This window comes from Phascolarctos cinereus, unplaced genomic scaffold, assembly GCF_003287225.1.
Source record: "Phascolarctos cinereus isolate Bilbo 61053 unplaced genomic scaffold, phaCin_HiC Scaffold_5;HRSCAF=322, whole genome shotgun sequence".
Lineage (NCBI taxonomy): Eukaryota > Metazoa > Chordata > Mammalia > Diprotodontia > Phascolarctidae > Phascolarctos > Phascolarctos cinereus.
Window position 1 is genome coordinate 259,523,818 of NW_027555958.1, and position 22,558 is coordinate 259,546,375.

The following is a 22,558-nucleotide window of genomic DNA, read 5'->3' on the forward strand; positions in this document are numbered from 1 at the left end:
AAGTGGTGAGATCAGATTGTATGTTTTGCAGTCAAGTGAGTTTATCATCTTAAGTCCATACATGCAATGTGAAAGAGTAAAGCTCAGTATCAAATCAGTTAAGAAATGTTTATTAAATAATTATGACAATCAGTGCTACATACTGGGGAACACAAAGACAAAAACAAAACATTCCCTGCCTTTAAGGAGAGCTTATATTCTACGGGGAGAGAGCAATATGTATGCATTTAAATACATACAAAAGATATTGAAGTAAATACAATGTAAGTTTTTGTTGGAGAGGGGGCACCAGCATCTAGGAGTGGGGTACAATAAGATAAGAAAAGGCCTCATATACAGCTATGCAGTATGTTAAGAGTTAGTCTTATGTTCATGTCTATTTTTTCCCTTAGGGTATCTGTACCGTTACTGAAGATGTTGGACCAGATGCTGGCCAATGGTTGTTTTGACATCTTTACTGCTGAGGAAAAGTAAATACTATTTTTTTTCTTGATATATCTTTCTTGTTTTATTTCTGCCAGAGAGGTTAATGCATTTATATCAGTGTATCTGTTACAGGGATTCTAATCATGGGGTCAGTGAACTTTTAAAAAATATTTTGACCACTGTCTTTCATTATAATTGGTTCCTTTTAAAATCTCATACAATTTATTATGTATATTAAAAAACATTCTGAAATGCAGTTCATAAATTTTATCAGACTGCCAAAGGGGGTCAGGGGAACCATGAAACAAAAATAGGTTAAGAACCTTGATCTAGTCAATAGGATTACTGTAGTTAATTTTCTAGTGCAGTCAAGGTTAATTCCTGTACAGGCATTCATATGATCATTGCTTCAGTTAGACTGAAAATATTGATAGAGTGCCAACACTATATAAGGTATATATATCAGTGATGATCACTAGGCAGGGTTGGTGGGGGGGGGGTTAGTACAGAATAGAAGTGTAGCATATAGTCTCTACCTTGGAGTTTTTAGTGTTGGTGAGGTAATCAATTCAACAATTTTATGACAATTTCAGCAATATTATGAGAAAGTGTATTGAGTATTAAATTAATTGGTGGATTTGATTAGTGCTGTTAATCAGAGAAGGCAAAAGTCAGTGCTAGTTAAAGTAATAAGAGAAGGCTTCAAGTAGAAAGTGGCACTTTTTTTTTTTAATGGCAGTTGGGGTTAAGTAACTTGCCCAGGCTCACACAGCTAGTGTGAGTGTTTGGTATGAGGGGTTTTAGAAGACAGGCAATTGCCATTTTCCTTTTCTGTCTTTACCAGTATTATAGATATTATATAGAACCTCGAAGTTTTAATTTGTGTTTCACTTACAAATGATTTCCAAGTGATTGTTGTTAGCTTGTATTTTTTCTTCAGAAAATTACCTCTTGATATCCTCGAAACACAATTTGATGAACTACCTTCAGAAGGCTAATCCCTAATGTCTAACATGCTCATTCAGTGCTCTTTACCTCTTTAGTTCCACTCTTTGGCAGAGCTACATGATGGGACCCACAGACTTGTGATCTGAGATAATGACTCAGAAATTTACTTTCTGCTGCTGTAATATCCACCAGCTAATCCCATGCCCCACCCCCACTCCCTACCATTACATTCTGAGGCAACAAACAATATAATTCAAATCTGCCACCTGAAACCCCACCATGCAAAGTTAGTTGTGTTACAGGAAAGTAAAAGTTTGCTGTGCCTAGGACAGTGCTTCTGTACCAGAAATATCTGTGATTTAGCAGTACTTATCCAGAGATTTAAGGAAAAGAGGGAACTTTGAAGCAAGGTACTACCATATGTGAAGGGCTCCACTAGAACTAAAGGAATGGAAACTGGCATCTAGCTGAGGCCAGTTTGTATCCCCTTGGAAGCCACTTGGAGCAAAGACTGCATCTGGTGAAAAGTGAATTCCCTAGTATGGAAGGAGGCTGATACACCTTGTGGTCCTAGCCTTGACCTGTCATCAAAGGGGAAGGAATCAGAAAGTAAATAATAGAGGAAAATGAAGGAAAAAGTCTGGAATTACCAAAGATTGAGCTTGGAGCTAAGATGGAAGAACAGAGGGTACATTCTAGCCAAACTCTCGTAGTATTTCCCCCAAATCAGTTTTAAAATGATACATCAAATTGACTTTTGGTGCAGAATAGTCAACAAAAGGTCCAGATGAGACATTATTCCAGGCCAGGACAACATAGGAAGTTGGAAGGAAACATCTGTGGCACTGAGGTGCTCTATTACTGTCAGCACAGGATGGCATCAACACCAGTGGAGGGCCATAGAGATGGCTGCTGCACTAGCCACAGGAATCTTAGGAGATTTCAGAACACAGAGAAGCTAAGCAGATTGGATGTATGGTCAGAAAGATATTATGGGGGATCCCTGTGGGGGCACTGCACAAAAGACCAGGCAACATTTGGCAACTCAAATGTTCATTACTCAGTTCTGGGTCACAGTTACAGGTTGGAAAGGAATACTTTCATTTGCAGGGGAGCAAGAGCACTGGTTTCAGTTCCAGGGCACAGAGGGAATGGGGGCCCTTTTTCCTGGTTGTAGTTCCAGGGAAGAAAGGAGCACTAGCACTTCTAGTCCAAAGGGAGAAGGGTCCTTTCCTGAGTAAGGACCAGAATGCAGACAGAGAGACCTCTCCCCATAGCTCTCCCCAGATCACACCACTTTGGAAGCACCAAAAGCTTAGAGACCCATAGAACTAGCTGTGAAAAGAACAGGGGCAAAATTTCTGAAACACAGTACAGTGATTCTGTACAACCACTGCCTACCCAGAGATGAGTAGAGCGCAATTCTAATATAAAGTTCAAAATCAAGAAATAGGCTGAAAAAAAATGAATCACACACAGACACACACACACACACACACACACACACACACACACACCCGACCATAAAACCTACTATGGTAATAGGAAAGCTCAGGATACAAACTCAGAGAAGAAGATGATATGAAAACATTTACAAGCAAAAGCCTGAAAGAAAAGTGCTAATTGGACAAAAGCCAAACCAAAACTTCTAGAAGAGATAAAGGGAGATTTTTTTTTAAAAGGCCAAAGAGAAGTCATTTTGAAGATCAAATAAGAGTGGCAGAGGAAAAATTGAGAAAGGAAATGAAAGTAATGCAAAAAATATATATATGAAGAGAATTAACAACTTTTTAAAAAGAAACAAACACTGAAGAAAGTAACTCCTTAAAAAAAAAAAGAATTGACCACATGTTACAAGAGGTACAAAACCTCACTAAAGAAAAGAACTCCTTAAAAGCGGGACAGGCCAAATACAAAAAGAGGTACAAAACTTCTCTGAAGAAAATAATTCCTTTAAAACTAGAATTTGGTAAGAGGAAACTAATGACTCCTTGAGACATCAACAAACAATAAAACAAAGTTTTATTGAAATATTCTTCTATTAAAACATAAAAGATAATGTGAAATGTCTCATCAGAGGAAATAACTGACCTGAAAAATAGACTGAGAAGAGATAAAGAATTATTAGACTAGCTGAAAGCCTTGATCAAAAACAGCCTAGACATTATATTTCAAGAAATTATAAAGGAAAACTGCACCAATACCTTAGAACCAGAGGATGAAATAGAAATCAAAAGAATTCATCAATCACCTCCTTAAAGATATCCCAAAATGAAACCTCCCAGGAATATTATTATAGCCAAATTTCAGAGCTCTCAAGTCAAGGAGAAAATATTGCAAGCAGCCAAAAAGAAACAGTTCTAGTACAGTGGAGCCATAGTCAGGATGACACAATAAAAGAGCAGAGGGCTTGGAATTTGATATTTCAGAAGGCAAAGGAGCTAGGATTACAACCACAAATAACCTACCCAGCAAAACTGAGTGTAATTGTTCAGGGAAAAAATTGATATTTAATGAAATAGAGGACTTTCAACTATTGTTGACGAAAAGATTAGAGCTGAATAGATAATTTGATATTCAAACACAAAGAGCGAGGAGAAGAATAAAAAGGTAAAGAGGAAAGAGAAATCTTAAGAGATTTAATAATATTAAATTGTTTACATAAGTAACTCCTAAGAACTTATTAGGGAAGTTAGAAGGTGTCTATGTAAGCAATGGGCATTGGTGTGAGTCCATAATGTTGTGATGACTTATTTTAAAAAAATGAAAGGGTGAGGAAGTGGGATACCCTGAGAGAAGCAGTAAGGGAAAGGAAGAATGAGGAAAATTATCCTATGTAAAAGAGGCAAGCAAGGAGGCATTTTTGCAATGGAAGGGAAAATGGGGTGGGGGGAATGGGTAATGCTTGAACCTCACTCTCATCTGAACTGGTTCAGAAAGGAAAGAATATATACACAGTTCAGTATAGAAATCTATCTTACCTAACAGGGAAGTAGGAAAGGAAGCAGATAAGAGGAAAGGGGGGAGAGCAGTAAGAGGGAGATTAAGGGAGCCAACAGTCAGAAGCAAAATTGATTTCTGAGGAAATACAGGGTTAAAAAAAAAAGAAGTATAGATAGAAGAGAATAAGATGGAGGGAAATACATGGTAATCATAACTGTGAATGGAATTCATCTGTCCATAAAATGGAGACAGCAGAATGAATTAGAAACCAGAATCCAACAAGATGTTGTTTACAAGAAACACACTTAAAACAGAAAGATACACACAGAGTTAAAATAAAGAGCTAGAGTAGAATCTGTTATTCTTCAGCTGAAGTAAAAATTAAAAAAAGGCAAGGGTAACACTTATGATCTCAGATAAAGCAAAAGAAAAAAATAGGCCTAATTAAAAGAGATAATCAGAGAAACTGCTTTTTGCTAAAAGGTATATCCAATGAAGTGATACTATAGTTAATGAAGTAGTATCAATACTAAACATATATTCACCAAATGGCATAGCATCCAAATTCTTTTTTTTTATTAATTTATTTTAAGTTTTCAACATTCACTTCCATAATCTTTTAAGTTTTAAATTTTCTCCCTGTCCCTCCTCACCTCCCTCCTTAATACAGCATACAATCTGATATAGGCTGTACATGTACATTCCTATTAAACATATTTTCACATTAGTCATGTTGTAAAGAAGACTTGGTTTCTAATGAATATAGATGCAAAAATTTTAAACAAAATATTAGCAAATAGATTACAGCAATGTATTACAAGAATAATACACTATGACCAGGTAGGATTTATACCAGGAATGCAGGTCTGGTTCAATATTAGGAAAACTATCAGCATAATTGAGCATATCGACACCAAAACCAACAGAAACCACATGATCATCTCAATAGATGCAGAAAAAGCTTTTGACAAAATACAACACCCATTCCTATTAAAAACATTAGAAAGCATGGATATAAATGGAGTCTTCCTTAAAATAATAAATAGCATCTATCTAAAACCTTCAGCAAGCATAACATGTAATGGGGACAAACTAGAAGCATTTCCAGTAAGATCGGGGGTGAAACAAGGATGCCCATTGTCACCACTATTATTCAATATCATACTGGAAATGTTAGCTTTAGCAATAAGAGAAGAAAAAGAAATTGAAGGTATTAGAATAGGCAAAGAAGAAACAAAGCTATCACTCTTTGCAGATGACATGATATACTTAGAGAATCCTGGAGAATCAAGTAAAAAAATTACTTGAAATAATAAACAACTTTAGCAAAGTTTCAGGCTATAAAATAAACCCACATAAATCATCGGCATTTCTATATATTACCAACAAAGCCCTACAGCAAGAGAAAGAAAGAGAAATTAAACTTACTGTAGACATTATAAAATATTTAGGAGTCTACCTCCCAAAACAAACCCAGGAACTCTATGAACACAATTACAAAACACTTTTCACACAAATAAAGTCAGATCTAAATAACTGGAAAAACCTCAGTTGCTCATGGGTAGGCCAAGCTAATATAATAAAAATGACAATCCTGCATAAGCTAATTTACTTATTCAGTGCCATCCCAATCAAACTACTAAAAAATTATTTTATAGAGTTAGAAAAAATAATAACAAGATTCATTTGGAAAACAAAAGGTCCAGAATATCAAGGGAACTAATGAAGAGACATGCAGGGGAAGGTAGCCTAGCAATTCCAGATCTTAAATTTTATTATAAAGCAGCAATCATCAAAACTGCTTAGTACTGGCTAAGAAATAGAGTGGTGGATCAGTGGAATAGGTTAAATATGGAAGACACAGTAGTCAATGACTATAGTAATCTATTATTTGATAACCCAAAGACCCCAGCTTCTGGATAAGAACCCACTCTTTGAAAAAAACTGCTGGGAAAACTGGAAAAGAGTATGGCAGAAACTAGGCATAGACCAAAATCTCACACCATATTCCAAAATAAAGTCAAAATGAATTAATGATTTAGATATAAAGGCCGATACTATAAGCAAACTGGGAGAACAAGGAATAGTTTATCTATCAGATCTATGGAGAACAGAAGAATTCATGACCAAACAGGAGATAGACAACATTACGAAAAGCACACTGGATAATTTTGATTACATTAAATTGAAAAGTTTTTGCACAAACAAAGCCAATGCAACTAAGATTAGAAGGAAGGTAGAAAATTGGGAAAGAATTTTTACAACCAGTCTCTGATAAGGCCTCATTTCTAAAATACATAGAGAATTAAGTCAAATTTATAAGAATACAAGTCATTCCCCAATTGATAAATGGTCAAAGGATATGAACAGACAATTCTCAGATGAAGAAATTAAAGCCATCTATAGTCATATGAAAAAATGCTCTAAATCATTATTGATTAGAGAAATGCAAATCAAAACAACTCTGAGGTACCACATCACACCTGTCAGATCGACCAACATGACAAAACAGGAAAATAATAAATGTTGGAGAAGATGTGGGAAAATTGGAACACTAATGCATCATTGTTGGAGTTCTGAAATGATCCAGCCATTTAGAAGAACAATTTGGAACTATGCCCAAAGAGCTATAAAAATGTGCATACCCTTTGACCCAGCAATAAGCACTTCTACAGCTATATCCCAAAGAGATCATACAAATGGGAAAAGGACCCACATGTACAAAAATATTCATAGCAGCTCTTTTTGTGGTGGCAAAGAATTGGAAATTGAGAGGATGCCCATCAATTGGGGAATGGCTGAGCAAGTTGTGGCATATGAATATAACAGAATACTATTGTGCTATAAGAAATGATGAACAGGCTGACTTCAGAAAAACCTGGAAAGACTTGTATGGTCTGATGCTAAGTGAAGTGAGCAAGAGAACACTGAACTCAATAACAGCCACGTTATGCGATGACTAATATTGATAAACTTAACCCTTCCCAGCAATACAAGGATCTAAGACATTCCAGAGGCCTTGTGATAGAAAATGCTGTCCACATCCAAAGAAAGAACTATGGAAGTTGAATTGCTATTTTTTTTTCTTTTCTGTTGAGTTTTGTTTCATCTTTCTGATGGTTACTCCTACTGGTTTTAATTTTTACTTACAGCATTACTAATGTGAAAATATGTTTAGTAGGAATGTAAATGTATAGTCTATATCAGATTGCTTGCCATCTTGGGAAGGGTGGTGGGGAGGAAGGGGGAGAAAAATTTTAAACTCAAAAGCATATGGAAGTGAGTATTGATAAATCAAAATAAATAAAATTAAAAATAAAATTGGAACCAATTGGAGGAACCACAAGAAAGAAGAAATGAAAAAAAAGAGCAAATAGTATGCTTTGATCTGCATTCAGACTCCATAGTTCTTTCTCTAGATGAGGATGGCATTTTTATCATAAGACTTTTGGAGATGTCTTGGATCCTTGCATTGCTGAGAAGAGCTAAGTCTATCAAGTTGATCATCACACAATGTGGCTGTTACTGTGTACAGTGTTGTCCTGGTTCTGCATCAGTTTATACAAGTTTTGCAGGTTTTTCTCAAGTCGGCTTGTTCATCATTTCTTATAGGACAATAGTATTCCATTACATTAATGTACTACAACTTGTTCAGCCATTCCCCAATTGATTAGCATCCCCTCAATTTCCAATTCTTTGCCACCACAGAAAGAGCTGCTATAAATATTTTTGTACCTTTGGGTCCTTTTTCCATTTTTATGATCTCTCTGGGAGACAGCCCTAGAAGAGGTATTGCTAGGTCAAAGGGTATAGCATTCAGATTCTTAACAGAAAAGTTAAATGAAGTATAGGAGGAAATAGATGGGCAAACTATACTTTTACTCCTCTCAGAACCCCATTTAAAACTCTGTTAAATTGATCTAATCATAAAATAAATAAGAAAAGAGGTAAGGAGATGAAAAGAATTTTAGAAAAGTTAGCCATAACAGACCTCTGGAAAAAAAAAATTGAATAGGGAGGGGTGGAACCAAGATGGCAGAGTAAAAGCAGTGACTTGCTTGAGCTCTCCCCCAAACCCCTCAAAATACCTGTAAAAATGGTTCTAAACAAATTCTAGAGCAGCAGAACCCACAAAAAGACAGAGTGAAACAAATTTCTAGCACAAGACAACCTGGATGGTTTATTGGAGAGGTTTGTTGTGCCTGGCTGGGAGAGGAATGCAGGCAAAGACCAGGCCTCAGTGAACCTGGAGCAGGCCTCAGAGGATTGAATCATGAGCAACTGTGGTGGTTTCCAGACTTATCAACTCACAAAAGCCAAAGACAACTTAGAAGCTCAGTAGGAAAAGTCTGTGAACTCAGTGAGAGAAAAGCTTGGTCCCATCCCCAGTCCTGGTGCAGCCGTGGGGTGGTGGCTACTTCTGGAGCTTGGCCCACAAATGGAGGGGGAAATCAAGTGGCTAATCAGAGGGGAATTGCAGGAATCTCTTTTCTGGTCGTGAAGAATAATTCTCTTGCTTTGCCTGTGCTTGGATCTGGGTCGCAGTTCTGGGTGGTGGTTCTGGGGTGAGGAGAAGCACTGGCGTGGTGGAGCTTGTAATGGCAGTGCAGAGAGAATCCTCCTCACAGTTGTAAGGCAGAAAAGAGTGCTTGTGGTCACTCACAGACCAGAGCATAGGCCTGGAAAGGAGTAAACACCTCACCCTTGTTCATACCACCTTGGAAGAACTGAAAAATTACAGGTCCCTAGAAGTATCTCTGAAAACAGCTGGCACAAAACCCCCGAAGCTTGGTACAGTACATTCTCCACACTGGTAACAGGCCTTTACCTTAACAAAGAGTTTATAACTCAGGTAATTGACTGGGAACATTAGCAAACTGTGTAAAAAAAGTCAGACCATAGAATCTTTCTTTGGTGAGAAAGAAGATCATAACATACAACCAGAAGAAGACAACCAAATCAAAGTTCCTACATCCAAAGTCTCCAAGAGAAGTAGGAATTGGTGCCAGGCCATGGAAGAGCTCAAAAAGGATTTTGAGAAGCAAGTAAGAAAAGTAGAGGAAAAACTGGGAAGAGAAATGAGAGTGATGCAAGAAAATCATGAAAAACAAGTCAACAGCTTGCTAAAGGAGACCCCCCCCAACAAAAAAAAAATAATGAAGAAAATAACACCTTAAAAAATAGCCTAACCCAAATGGCAAAAGAGGTCCAAAAAGCCAGTGAGGATAAGAATGCCTTAAAAAGCAAAATTGGCCAAATGGAAAAGGAAGTCCAAAAGCTCACTGAAGAAAATACTCCCTTAAAAATCAAAATGGAGCAAATGGAGGCTGGTGACTTTATGAGGAATCAAGACATTGTAAAACAAATTCAAAAGAATTAAAAAATAGAAAACTATGTGAAATATCTCATTGGAAAAACAACTGAACTAGAAAACAGATCAAGGAGAGATAATTTAAAAATTATTGGACTACATGAAAGCCATGATCCAAAAAAGAGCCTAGACATCATCTTTCAGGAAATTATCAGGCAAAATTGCCCTGATATTCTAGAACCAGAGGGTAAAATAGAATTGAAAGACCCTGATTACCTCCTGAAAAAAGATCCCCAAAGGAAAATTCCTAGCAATATTATAGCCAAATTCCAGAGTTCTCAGGCCAAAGAGAAAATATTGCAAGCAGCCAGAAAGAAACAAAGTATTGTGAAAACACAATCAGGATAACACAAGATTTAGCAGCTTCTACATTATGAAATCAGAGGCCCTGGAATATGATATTCAGAGGACGAAGGAGCTAGGATTACAGCCAAAATCACCTACCCAGCAAAACTGAGTATAATCCTTCAGGGGAAAAAATGGATCTTCAATGGAATGGAGGACTTTCAAGCATTCTTGATGAAAAGACCAGAGCTGAATCGAAAATTTGACTGTTAAATGCAAGATTCAAGAGAAACATGAAGAGGTAAACAGAAAAGAGAAAACATTTACATTCCTGCATAGAAAGATGATATTTGTAACTCATGAGACCTTTGTCAGTATTAGGGTAGTTGGAGGGAAAAAATTATATGGATGGATGGATGGATAGATAGACAGACAAACAGACAGACAGACAGATAGATAGATAGATAGATAGATAGATAGATAGATAGATAGATGGCACAAGGTGAGTTGAAGATGAATGGGTGATATCTGGAGAATGAAATTAAGAGGTGATAGATGATACCGGGAGAAGGGGAAAGGGAGAGGTAGAATGGGGTAAATTGTCTCGCATAAAACTGACAAGAAAAAGGCTTTTACAGTGGAGGGGAAATGGGGAAAGGTAAGAGGGAACAAGTGAAACTTGTTCTTATCGGATTTGACTTAAGGAGGGAATAACCTACACACTCAATTGGGTATGGAAATCTATCTTACCCTACAGGAAAATAGGGAGGAAGGGGATAAGAGAGCAGAGGGATGATAAGAGAGCAGAGGGATGCTAGCCGGGAGGGCAGACTGGGGGAAGGGCTAATCAGAAGCAAACACTTCTAAGGAGGGATAGGGTCAAAAGCGAGAATAGAATAAACAGGGGGTGGGATAGGATGAAGGGAAATATAGTTAGTTTTTCACAACATGACTACTATGGGAGTGTTTTGCATGACTACACATGTATAACCTGTATTGAGTTGCTTGCCTTCTCAAGGACAGTAGATGGGGAGGGAGGAAGGGAGAAAATTTGGAACCCAAAGTTTTAAAAACAAATGTTAGAAATTTTTTTCGCATGCAGCTGGGAAATAAGATATCCAGATAATGGGGTATAGAAATCTGTCCTGCCCTACAGGAAAATAGAAGGGGAAGGGGATAAGAGAAGGGGGGGAAGGTAGAAGGGAGAGCAGATTAGGGGAAGCAGTATTCAGAATGTATGCCATCCTGGGGTGGGAGGAGAGTTGAGATGGGTAGAAAATTTGGAACTCAAAATCTTGTGGAAATGAATGTTAAAAACTAAAAATAAATTAATAGAAAAAGAAAATGAATAAGAATAGAAAGGACTATATTTATTTCTCAGTTATATGTGACACCTTAAAAAAAATTGACCAATTAGACCATAAAAACAGAAATCCAAAATTATTAAATGTACTTTTTTCAGACTATAATGCAATAATGGGCCTTGAAAACAAAGATTAAAATTTAGTTGGAAATCCTGAAGAATGAATAGGCAAAAGGAAAAAATTGTAGAAATAATCAATGATTTCATTAAAGATGATGACAATAATGAGACAGGTACCAAAAGTTCTGGGGTACAGTCAAAGCATTACATAAGAAAAAATTTGTATCTCTCAGTGCTTATATCCATAAAAGGTTAAAAAAGAGGAGATGAATGAATTGGGCATGCCATTAAGAAAAAAACTCAAAAAGAAATAAAAATCCTCAAATAAAAACCAAAATAGAAATACTGGAAGTCAAAGGAGAAATCAATTTAATGTGAAAAAACTATCCAACTAATTTTTTAAATTGAGTTAGTTTCATGAAAAAACTATAAAATAAACTATTAGTTAATTTGATTTAAAAATGAAAGAAGAAAACCAAGTTATTATTATCAAAAATTAAAAACATGAACATACTCACCAGTGAAGATAAAATTAAAGTAAATATTAGGAACTATTTTGACCAATTATACATATGCCAGTAAAACTGACAGTCTATATGCAATGGATGAATATTCATGAAAATATAAATTACCCAAATTAACTTAAGAACAAATAAAATACTTAAATACTTAAAATCTTAGGAAAAGAAAGCAAAAAAAAAACCCACCATGAATGAATACCCTAAAAAATATCAGTAGATGGAGAAAATTCTGTGAAACATTTAAGGGTAGCTAAGTGGTGTAGTGGATAGGATACCTTAGGCCAGGAGTCAGGAAAACCTGAGTTCAAACCCAACCTCACACACTTGCTACCTGTGTAACCTTAAGCAAATCACTTAACACTGTTTGCCTGAGTTTCCTCATTTGCAAGATGAGCTAGAGAAAGAAATTGCAAACTACTCCAGTATCTTTGCCAAGAAAACCCAAATCGGGTCAAAAAGAGTCTTCTCCTCCCAGATTGATACTTCTGTGATTGTAAACTAGGCTATCTTTTGTCTCAATTCTTACCTAGCCTTTAGTCAGTGAATGGACTTTGCATCAGAGAAACTCTCACCTGGGAAAGACCTTAGTTTAGAAAGGCCAAAGTCACGCACTGCATCCAGTGTCATCATCAGTCATCTTGACTCTTTCTTGTCAGTGGTCTCTGATGATTCTAAAGAAGAGAGTGAGGCTCTCACACAGCTCTTCCTTACTTACATCCACTTCAGTGCAAGTCAAGACATCACCCTCGTGATGTCATTGGTCCTCTTTCAGAATGAAGGACCAACAACAACAGGATTGGCTAACATTACAGAAAAGAAAAACATTACAAATGCTGGAAGAGATGTAAAAAAATAAGGTACACTAATGCACTATTGGTGGAATTATGAACTGATGCGACCATTCTGGAGAACAATTTGGAACTTCGCCTGAAGAGCTATAAAACTGTGAATACCTTTTGACACAGCAAAACCATGACTAGATCTGTATCCCAAAGAGATCCAAGAAAAAGGGAAAAGACCTATATTTTCTTTTTTGGGGGGGTTAGGTAATTGGAGTTAAGTGACTTGCCTAGAGTCACACAGCTAGTGAGCATTGTGTCTGAGGCCAGATTTGAACTCAGGTCCTCCTGACATCAGGGCTGGTGCTCTATCCACTGTGCCATCTAGGTGCCCAGAGACCTATATTTTCAAAAATATTTATAGTAGCTCTTTTTATTCTGACAACAATTTAGAAATTGAGGGGATGCCCATCAGTAAGGGAATGGCAGAACAAGTTTTGATATATGGTTATAAGGTAATACGGTTACACTATAACAAATGGTGAGGGATATGATTTTAGAAAAATCTTGGCAGATTTATATGAACTGATGTGAATTGTAGTGAATAGAACTAGCTGATTCAGTAATAATCTAATATGAAAGATTTATTTGCTCTGACCGATGTAGTGATCCAAGAAAATTCCAAATGCCTCATAATGAAAAATGCTGTCAACTTCCAGAGGGAACTCAATATAGACTGAAGCATTTTTTTCACTTTATTTTTCTTGCTTTTTTTCTTCTTCAACTTGGCTAATAGGGAAATTTGTTTTTATATGACTTCACATGCATAATAGATAGTATATTGCTCACCTTCTCAGTGGTCAGGGGAAGGGCTGGTTGGAGTGATAGAATTTTGAATAATAAAAAGAATGTTTAAAAAAAAAGAAATTACTGGGGCAGCTAGATGGCGCAGTGGATAGAGCGCCGGACCTGGAGTCAGGAGGAACTGAGTTCAAATCTGGCCTCAGACACATAACACTCACTAGCTGTGTGACTCTGGCGAGTCACTTAAACCCAATTGCTTCACCAAAAAAAAAAATTACCTAAAATATCTGAAGAAAATTCAGTTAAAAATCTTGCACCAGGGACATAAAAGAACATTGAAGATACTAATAACAAAAGGGAAGATGGCCTACAGTAATCTAAGGGGGTATAAACATCTCAAAAAGTATGGAAGGACAAAGGAGAATAAATCACCACATGATAGGGAGTAGCAGATTCCCAAGGAACATGAAATCACAGCATGATGTTTCTGAATGGTGGAAAAGTGCTGGTGTTTTTTTGGTTTTTATTTTATGTCTTCCTACTTTGCTAAAATAATTTTTTCAGTTAATTTTAGTTTACTCTAACCTTACAAAAAAGGTAATTTTGTTTCTTTTTTGTGAGATATGTCTAGGTTTGAATGGGAGACATTGAATCCCACACTATTATAATTTTTATGTGTTTTTCCATGTAATTCAGTTAACCTCTTTTAAAAATATTTAGATGCTATGCCATTTGGTGCATACATACCCATCGTTAATATTAGCTGCTAATATTGTTGCCTTTCAACATCATGCAGTTTTTCTGTTTACCTCTTTTAGTTGTGTTTATTTTTACTAGCAACTGAGATCATGATTGCTACTTCTCCTTTTCTGAATTCACTTGAAATTTAGGTTTTTGTTCCTACCCCCTTCATTAACTCTTTGTGAATTTCAAGTATGTTTCTTGTAAACAACATATTGTTGGATTAAGCCTTTTAATATAGTCTATGATCCTCTTTGCCTTTTTTTTTTTTTTGGTGAGGCAGTTGAGGTCAAGTGACTTGCCCAGAGTCACCCAGCTAGTAAGTGTCAAGGGTCTGAGGCTGGATTTGAACTCAGGTTATGATGCTCTTAAATATTATGAGTAAGTTCATCTTATCCACATTTACAATTATTAGTTTTTATTGTGAATTTTTTCCATCTTATTGCTTTTTCCCCCTTTCTTTTCCCCTTTCTTTTCCTCCTCAGATCTCCTCTTTACAAAGAAGGTGATGAGTGTACTTAAAATTCTTGATTGAAAAAATCTTTTTCTGTTGCTCTTCTTCTCTTCATTTTTCCTCATCCCCATCAAAAAATTTCTATTACTTCTTGCTTTTTAATCTCCCTTCATTCTCCGTCCATTAGTTTTGGAGTTAGTTTGTTTCCTTCAGTGAACCTTCCATCTTTTAAAAAACATTAAAACAGTTTTTTTAATGAAAATCTGCCTTTTTTCCCCTCATTTCTCATCCCCCACTCCTTACCTTTCTCCATTGAGAAAGCAAAAAAAAAAATATTTTTACAAGTATCTGTAGTCAATCATTAGGCATATCCAAAAAGCATGTCTCCATCTGTACTCGAGTTCATTACCTCTCTCTAGAGATGAGAAGAATATTTCTTTATGATTTTTCTGGAATTGTGGTTGGTCATTTTGTTGATCAGAGTTCCTAAATATTTCACAGTTGTTTGTCTTTATAATATTGTTGTTATTGTATAAATTGTTTTCCTGGTTCTAATCATGTCATTTTGCATCATTTCATACAAGTGTTCCTATATTTCTCTGAAGCCATCTTCTTCAGCATTTTTTATAGCACAATAGTATTCCATCACTTTGATATACCACAATTTGTTCAATCACTATCCAACTGATAGACAGCTCCTCAGTTTCTAAATCTTGGTCACCACAAAAAGAGCTGCTGTATAAGTATTTTTGTACGTATAAGTGCTTTTCCTCTTTCATCGATCTGTTTGGAGATATTGTGTAGTGCTTATTGTGAGGTCAGAATTGGTACGTATATTTTAATAGCTTTTGGGGCATAATTACAAATTGCCTTCTAGACTGTCTAGATCAGTTCAGAGTACATGTACCTATTTCTCCACAGCCTCTCTAGCATTTGTCATTTTCATTTTTTGGAGGGGGGGGTGTCAATTTAGCCAATCAATTTCAGCATATTGTCTCATTGATGTCATTATCTTTAATGGGATTATTGTGGGGGTTTTTTTTGTGATTTATTCTTTAACCTCACTCATTCTTTATGATTAAGGTATTTAATTTCTAATTAATTTTTAATCTTTACTTAAAATCTTTGCTTTTTTATTATAACTTTTGTTGCATTGTGGTTGATAAAAGATACATTTAGTATTTCTGCATTTCTGTATTTGTTTGAAGTTTGCATGCTCCTATGCAGAGCTGTCGAACATGTAGACTGTAAGACTCCCAAGTGAGGCCCAAACCAAATTAAAATATAATTGGAAAATATTTAACAAAATAAATAAAAATATAATAAACCATAAATAACATTTTAAAACTTAAGTCAATATTTCATGTCTTATAACTGAAAATAATTTTTTTTTAAACAAGTCAATACGTAGCTCTTAGGAATCCTTATGTATGGTTTATTGGCCCATATGTCTGTTTGGGTTTGATACCACTGCTGTAATATATGATAGTTTTACTGAATGCACAACTGCAATAAAGGTATATGCCTTTCTATTCACATTCAATATTCTCTAGATATCTATGTTATATAATTTCTAAAATTCTATTCAGGTCCTTCATTTCTTCTTTGGTTAGATTTATCTAGATCTGAGAGTAATAAATTGATGTCCTCCTCTTTCATATATATATATATATAACATATATATACATACATACAAATATATATATATTTACAAGAGGACTATTTCCTTTTGTAACCCATTTAATTTTTCCTTTAATAATGTAGATTCTGTTCTCTGTGTGTGTATGTGTAATGTTTAGTGTTTATATTAGTTGGTTGTGTATATGGTACCTTTTAACAAAATATAGTTTCCCTGTTTATCTCTTTTTATTAGGTCTGTTTTTGCTTTTGCTTTATCTCAGGTTATGTCTTTCTCAGTGGCTAAAAGATAACCATCCTTATGGAAATCTGATCTTAGAAATGTAGAAGCTGTGTGACTCTGGGCAAGTCACTTGGCATCTATTTACCTCAGCTTCCTTGTCTCCCTGGGTTGTTGTGATGATCAAATGAAATATCTGTAAAGAGCTTGGCACATATTAGGCACTATGTAAATGTTAGCTATTATTATTATCATCAATATTTAATACTATGTCATACTTCAACAAATATAAGTGGGAGGTAAGACAGACAACTATCCCTTTATAGACCAAAATGAAACACATTAAAATCTCTGAATCCATGTGTGTCACTGTAGAAGTGTCATGTAATTACAGAAATAGTTCTCTTCAGGTATTGGTATAGCATATAGTGTATACAATCATTTTTAACAAAAACTAAGATACCAGAATATAAAACAAAAAGCAAATATAAGCTAATACATTCTTCAGGCAGCAAACTTGACATAAAGTTCCACAATATGGAGCTATAAACCTTTGTCACTGTAGACATAAAGGAAGTATAAAAAGGACATCCTAGAATACTACTACTAGGCCTGTACACCAAAGAGATCAAAGAAAGAAGAAAAGGGCCCATATGAATAAAACTATAGCAGCTCTTTTTATTGTGGCAAAGAAATGGCAACTGAAGGGATGCTCATCAGTGAGGGGATGCCTAAACAAATTCTGGTATTCAAATAAAATACAAAACTGATGTGCTATAAATCAAATCAAGAAGCATTTATTAAGTGTCTATTTTGAGTCAGGCATTGTGCTATTCAGTGGAGATTAAAAAAAAGTTTAAAAAGTTAAAAAAAAAAGTACCTGCTCAGGTCTAAAGGGGAAGACAAAATGAAAACAACTGTATGTAATACAAGATAACTGTACAGTATACACAGGGGACAATCAACAGAGAAAGACTGCTCTAATATAGTATAGAGGGGGGAAAGGTTTCTTGTAGCAGGTGGGATATTAGCTGAAACTTAAAGAAAGCCAGGGAAGCCAAGAGGCAGAGGTGGAAGAGGTAGAAAGGCATGGGGGACAGCTGGTAAAAATGCACTGTTAGGAGATGGAGTGTCTTTTGAGAGGAACAGCAAGCACGTCACTGTCATTGGAATCAAGGATATGCCTGGAAAGGCAGGAAGGTGTCAGAATATGAAGAGCTTTGAATGCCAAATAAGAGTTTAATATTTGATATTAATTTGGTATTTGATACATCATAGAGAGCCAATGGATTTTACTGACTAGGAATATAAAATGGTCAGACCTACATATTAAGAAGATTAATTTGACAACTGAGTGGAAGATAGACTAGGAGGGTAGGAGGGGGCTAGTTATGACTGGAATCTGTTATTACTAATATGAAGTTGGCGAAAACAAAAAGAAGAGTTGGTCTGTTTAAATTAATTCAGTATTTAATTATCACTTTTTAGTGCAAAAAAGAAAGAAATTAGTGTTTTGAAAATTCTGAGCAGTAGATGTAATTTTAGGTATGATTAAGAGACAGCATGACATAGCAGATATTATACTGGACTTGGTGTTGGGAAAATCAAGTAAACAAGGATTTATTAAGGACCTGCTGTTTTTAGGAAACTCTGGCAAGCACTGGCAATAAAAAAAAATGAGAAAACAATTCATGTTTAAAAAAGCTTATAGTTCAATGCTGGAACCAATATATAAACAACTACTTAGTCACTGATAATTATGAACAATACATATATCTACATATCTATGTATACACACACACACACACACACACACACACACACACATATATATATATATATATAGATACATACACATATGTATAGGGGTGTGTGTGTGTGTGTGTATATATATCTTGTGACGAAATACAAAACCCATTTCTGTTAAAAACACTGGAAAGCACAGGAATAAATGTAGTTTTCTTTAAGATGATTAGTAGTCTAGAAGTAGATAAACCTAGAATAAGTATTATTTGTAATGGGAATAAACTAGAAGCCTTTCCAATTCATTTGTCATTTTTCAGTAGGAACTCTATAGGAACTTTTGGCTTACCTGTTTATTATGTTTATACCTTTGATATCGGAATTCTATCTCTAAAATAACTTTGTTTTTCTGTCCCTTTAGTCATCCCTTTTCCCTGAAGTTGCTTTCCCTTTGTAAAGAAGAGATCAAAAAATCCAAAGACATACAGAAGCTTCGCTCAAGCATTGCTGTGTAAGTTTTAAGGTGTCTCCTGCCCAGGAAAGCGGAGAAAAAACAATAGTACTTAAAACATAGTTCAAGGGCTTTGAAGAAAAGTCTGGGAGTTGTTTGGGTAGGCATCTTGTTTGAATTATTTTTAAGTCCTTTTCTTATTCTGTAAACAGTTGTAAAACTTTCATTTTCATAAAAAAAAAATTTAAGGAATCAATAGAAATTCCTTCGTCAAAATAATGTTAATTATTTATACACACTAGAATTCATAAAACTGCTCTTATACTCAACAATTTTAAGTGGATTTGGTTCACAATTTAAGAATATGAATTCTACTTAAGAGAGAATCAAGGTTTCCCAGGAATATAAGAAGGCCTTTTGGAAAAGATGGTGGAAATGCAGAGTTGGAAGGGGAGGTAAATTGGGGCATAGGGCAGTTTAGATCTGAAACAACAAGGATTTTACAAGCTCCACAGGAATTATTTGAGCAAATGCTTTGCTTTCATCTTGACAAATAGAAAGGTTCCACACTCTCCCCTTTTGTTTTGATATTGCAAAAATTGTTATCAAATATATTTTAGTCCCATTCAGAGAATCCAGATATATTATGTGATGTCATAAATCTTTGATATGGTACAGTAAAAGTAAAGTTAAAATGATTATGACTGACCTTATTGCTAAATACAAAACAATGATAGCCTGTATTTTTGTTTTTGTTTTTTTACCAGCCACCTTTATCTTCAGGCTGCCCAATTGGATCTTGGTAGCAAATAAAATAAATAAAGGGGCTTCTTTTTTGTTTCAGTTTTGTTTTTGTTTTTTATTTGACCAGGCTTCTCTGCTAGATAAATATAAATTTAGCTATCAGAAATGTCAGTTAGGTATTGTAAAACTGAGAATTTAATTGGCAAAAAACATTTGTCAAAATATTCGTTCTTCCTTTCAAATAGTTTTTGAAACCTCTTTGCTTAATGAATATAATCTGATGATATTGAATGCACTGTTATTACTTGTTGAGATTTTCTATTTTCCTTCTATTCTGTTTCCCATAGCATTTAGTTTAGGGGGAAAAAAATACAAGGCTATGTGAAGGGCTTTAGTATCATGTGGTATTTTTATGAATTATCCTCTACAATAAATTGTATTTTTCAGCATTCAGCATCTCCCATGTGAAGGCCTTTGAGAGACTGCTTTGAAATTTTTAGGTAACAGATCTTTGGTAAGGCACAAGATTAGAATACTAACAACCTAATCTTGTGTTTCTAGGTTTTGTGGAATGATTCAATTTCCTGGAGATGTAAGGAAGAAAGTCCTATTTCAGCTATTTCTTCTTCTTTGCCACCCTTTTCCTATAGTGAGTATCATGCATATTTTCCAGTGAAATTATTAATATAGAGATAAACCATTTGTTAAGGGATACTTTATATTGTATTTTAATCAGTGCTGTATTTTGTTTTAACTGCTTTTTAAAAAATTAAACTTATTTTCAATGAGCAAAACTCTACTTTGTCTCTCTTTCATCCACCCAGACTGCCAGTTGGAAATGAAAGAAAGGGGCAGCTGGGTGGCACAGTGGATAGAGCACTGGCCCTGGAGTCAGGAGGACCTGAGTTCAAATGTGGCCTCAGACACTTGACACTTACCAGCTATGTGACCCTGGGCAAGTCATTTAACTCCAGTTACCTTGCAAAAAAGAAAAAGAAAAAAGAAAGAAAATGAAAGAGAAACAACTCATTACAAATATTTGTAGTCAAGCAAAACATATATCCACATTGGCCACATGCAAAAGAAAATATTCATGTGTGAACACTGACTTACATGCATGTATATTTACATGCAAATACACATAACATGTCTCATTCTTCACATCTCTATCAGGAGGGTAAATAGCATGTTTCATCATTAGTCCTCTGGAATTTTATATGGTTATTATACTGGTCAGAGTTCCTAAGTCTTTCATTATAGAAATTATTTTCCTAGTTCTGTTCACTCTGCATCAGGTGATCTTCTCAGGTTTCTCTGAAACCATGTCCTTCATCGTTTCTTTTGACACAATAATACTCTATCACATTTACACAGCCATTCCACAATTAACAGATACCCCTTCAGACTCCTATTCTTTGGCACCTCAAAAATAACTATTAAATATTTTTGTATTTCAGTTAGAATTTGCTTTGCTTAGAACTATTCCCTTCTTTAATATACCCTCATTTTAATTCCTCCTTTTTCTTTCTCCTCTTTTCCTCCTGTGTCCCTGTTGATTGGAATGCATTTCTTTACTCAGCTGAGAGAGAGAGAGAAAAAGAAAAAGAGAGAGAGTGTATTTGTGTGTGTATTCTTCTCTTCTTTGACTAATTCAGATGAGAGTGAGATTCAAGTATCAACCACTCTCTCTCTTCCTCATTATTTTTATAGATTTCTTTTATATATTATATATCTATTTTATTTGTTTATATATCTATTTTTATATTATATAATACATCTATTTGTATTAGATATTTATATTATGTGTAATATGTTTTGCATAATTATATATAACATATATATCATAGAATTATAAACTATATGTAATAATAATGAACTATGTATGTTTACATTATATATATATATATATATAATTATATATCTCTTTGATATATTATATATCTATTTTTATAGATGCCATATAGGCATAGTTTTCACTAACCTTCCTTTCCTGTAGTTTTCTTCCCTTTCCATTCTTCTTTTAAGATCATTTAGACCATAACAGAACCACTTCCAGGTTTTCCGTGAAGTTAGACTATTACCCATTATGATGATAGGGTTCAGAGGGGAGACATGTATCATCTCCTCATGTTAGAATGTCCCATTTGATTGATTCATGTTTCTCCTAACTCTTGTATTTGAACTTCAAAGTTTCTCTCCAGCTCTAGTCTTTACATCAAAAATGTTTAGACTTTGTTTCATTAAAATTAAATTTTTTCTCCTAGAACATTAGACTTAGTTTTTCTATATATATTATTCTTATTTGTAGGCCTATGCCTTTCACCTAATGAATATCACATTCCATGTTTCTTCATTCCAGTATAGTGTTACTTGCCAGGTTTTGTATAATCTTGACTTTTAGTTCCATAATATTTAAACTTTTTCCATCTAACTACTTGCAGTATTTTTTTTCCTTTTGACCTAGAAGCTCTAGATTGTGGTCTTAATGTTCCTTGGAATTTTCATTTTGAGGTTTCTTTCAGGAGATAACAGTGGATTCTTTATAGTTCTGTTTTGTCCTCTGATTCTAAGAGATTTGGGTAGTTTTCTTTCCAGGCTAATTTTTTTTGAGGCTTTCAGGTAGTCCAGTGTTTCTTTTTTTACCCCCAAATTTATTATTTATTTTTGACATTCATTATTTTTAAATTTTGAATTCCAAATTTTTACCCTCATTCCAGGCCCTGCCAAACATATTAGGAAGGCAAGCAATATAATATCAGTTATGCATGTGGTATTATTCAATACATATTTAGATATCAGCCATGTCAAAAAAAAAAAGGAAAAAAATTACACAATTTTGTACTCAGAATTCATTGGGTCTCTGGAGGTATGGATAGCATTTTTCATCATGAGTCCTTCAAAATTGTCATGGATCATTATATTGATCCAAGTAGCTAATCTTTGCAGTAACTAAATTTTGCACATTTACTCTTCATTATAGTATTGGTATTACTTTGTACAATAATCTCCTCATTCCGCTTACTTCCCTTTGCATCAATTGATATAAATCTGCCCAGGTTTTTCTGAA

The 22,558-nt window shown here is 34.9% G+C and overlaps 1 protein-coding gene across 4 annotated transcripts in view; it reads left to right on the plus strand.

The window, feature by feature from the left end:
* The window catches only part of TBCD (tubulin folding cofactor D), a 502,517-nt gene that overhangs the window by 438,034 nt on the left and 41,925 nt on the right, over nucleotides 1–22,558 (plus strand). For all 4 annotated transcript variants that reach the window (XM_078155768.1, XM_078155769.1, XM_020987528.2 and 1 more), the window contains 3 exons: nucleotides 393–470; nucleotides 18,718–18,807; nucleotides 20,053–20,140. In XM_078155768.1, the coding sequence (XP_078011894.1) occupies nucleotides 393–470; nucleotides 18,718–18,807; nucleotides 20,053–20,140 (256 nt within the window). The remainder of the gene's footprint in view (nucleotides 1–392; nucleotides 471–18,717; nucleotides 18,808–20,052; nucleotides 20,141–22,558) is intronic.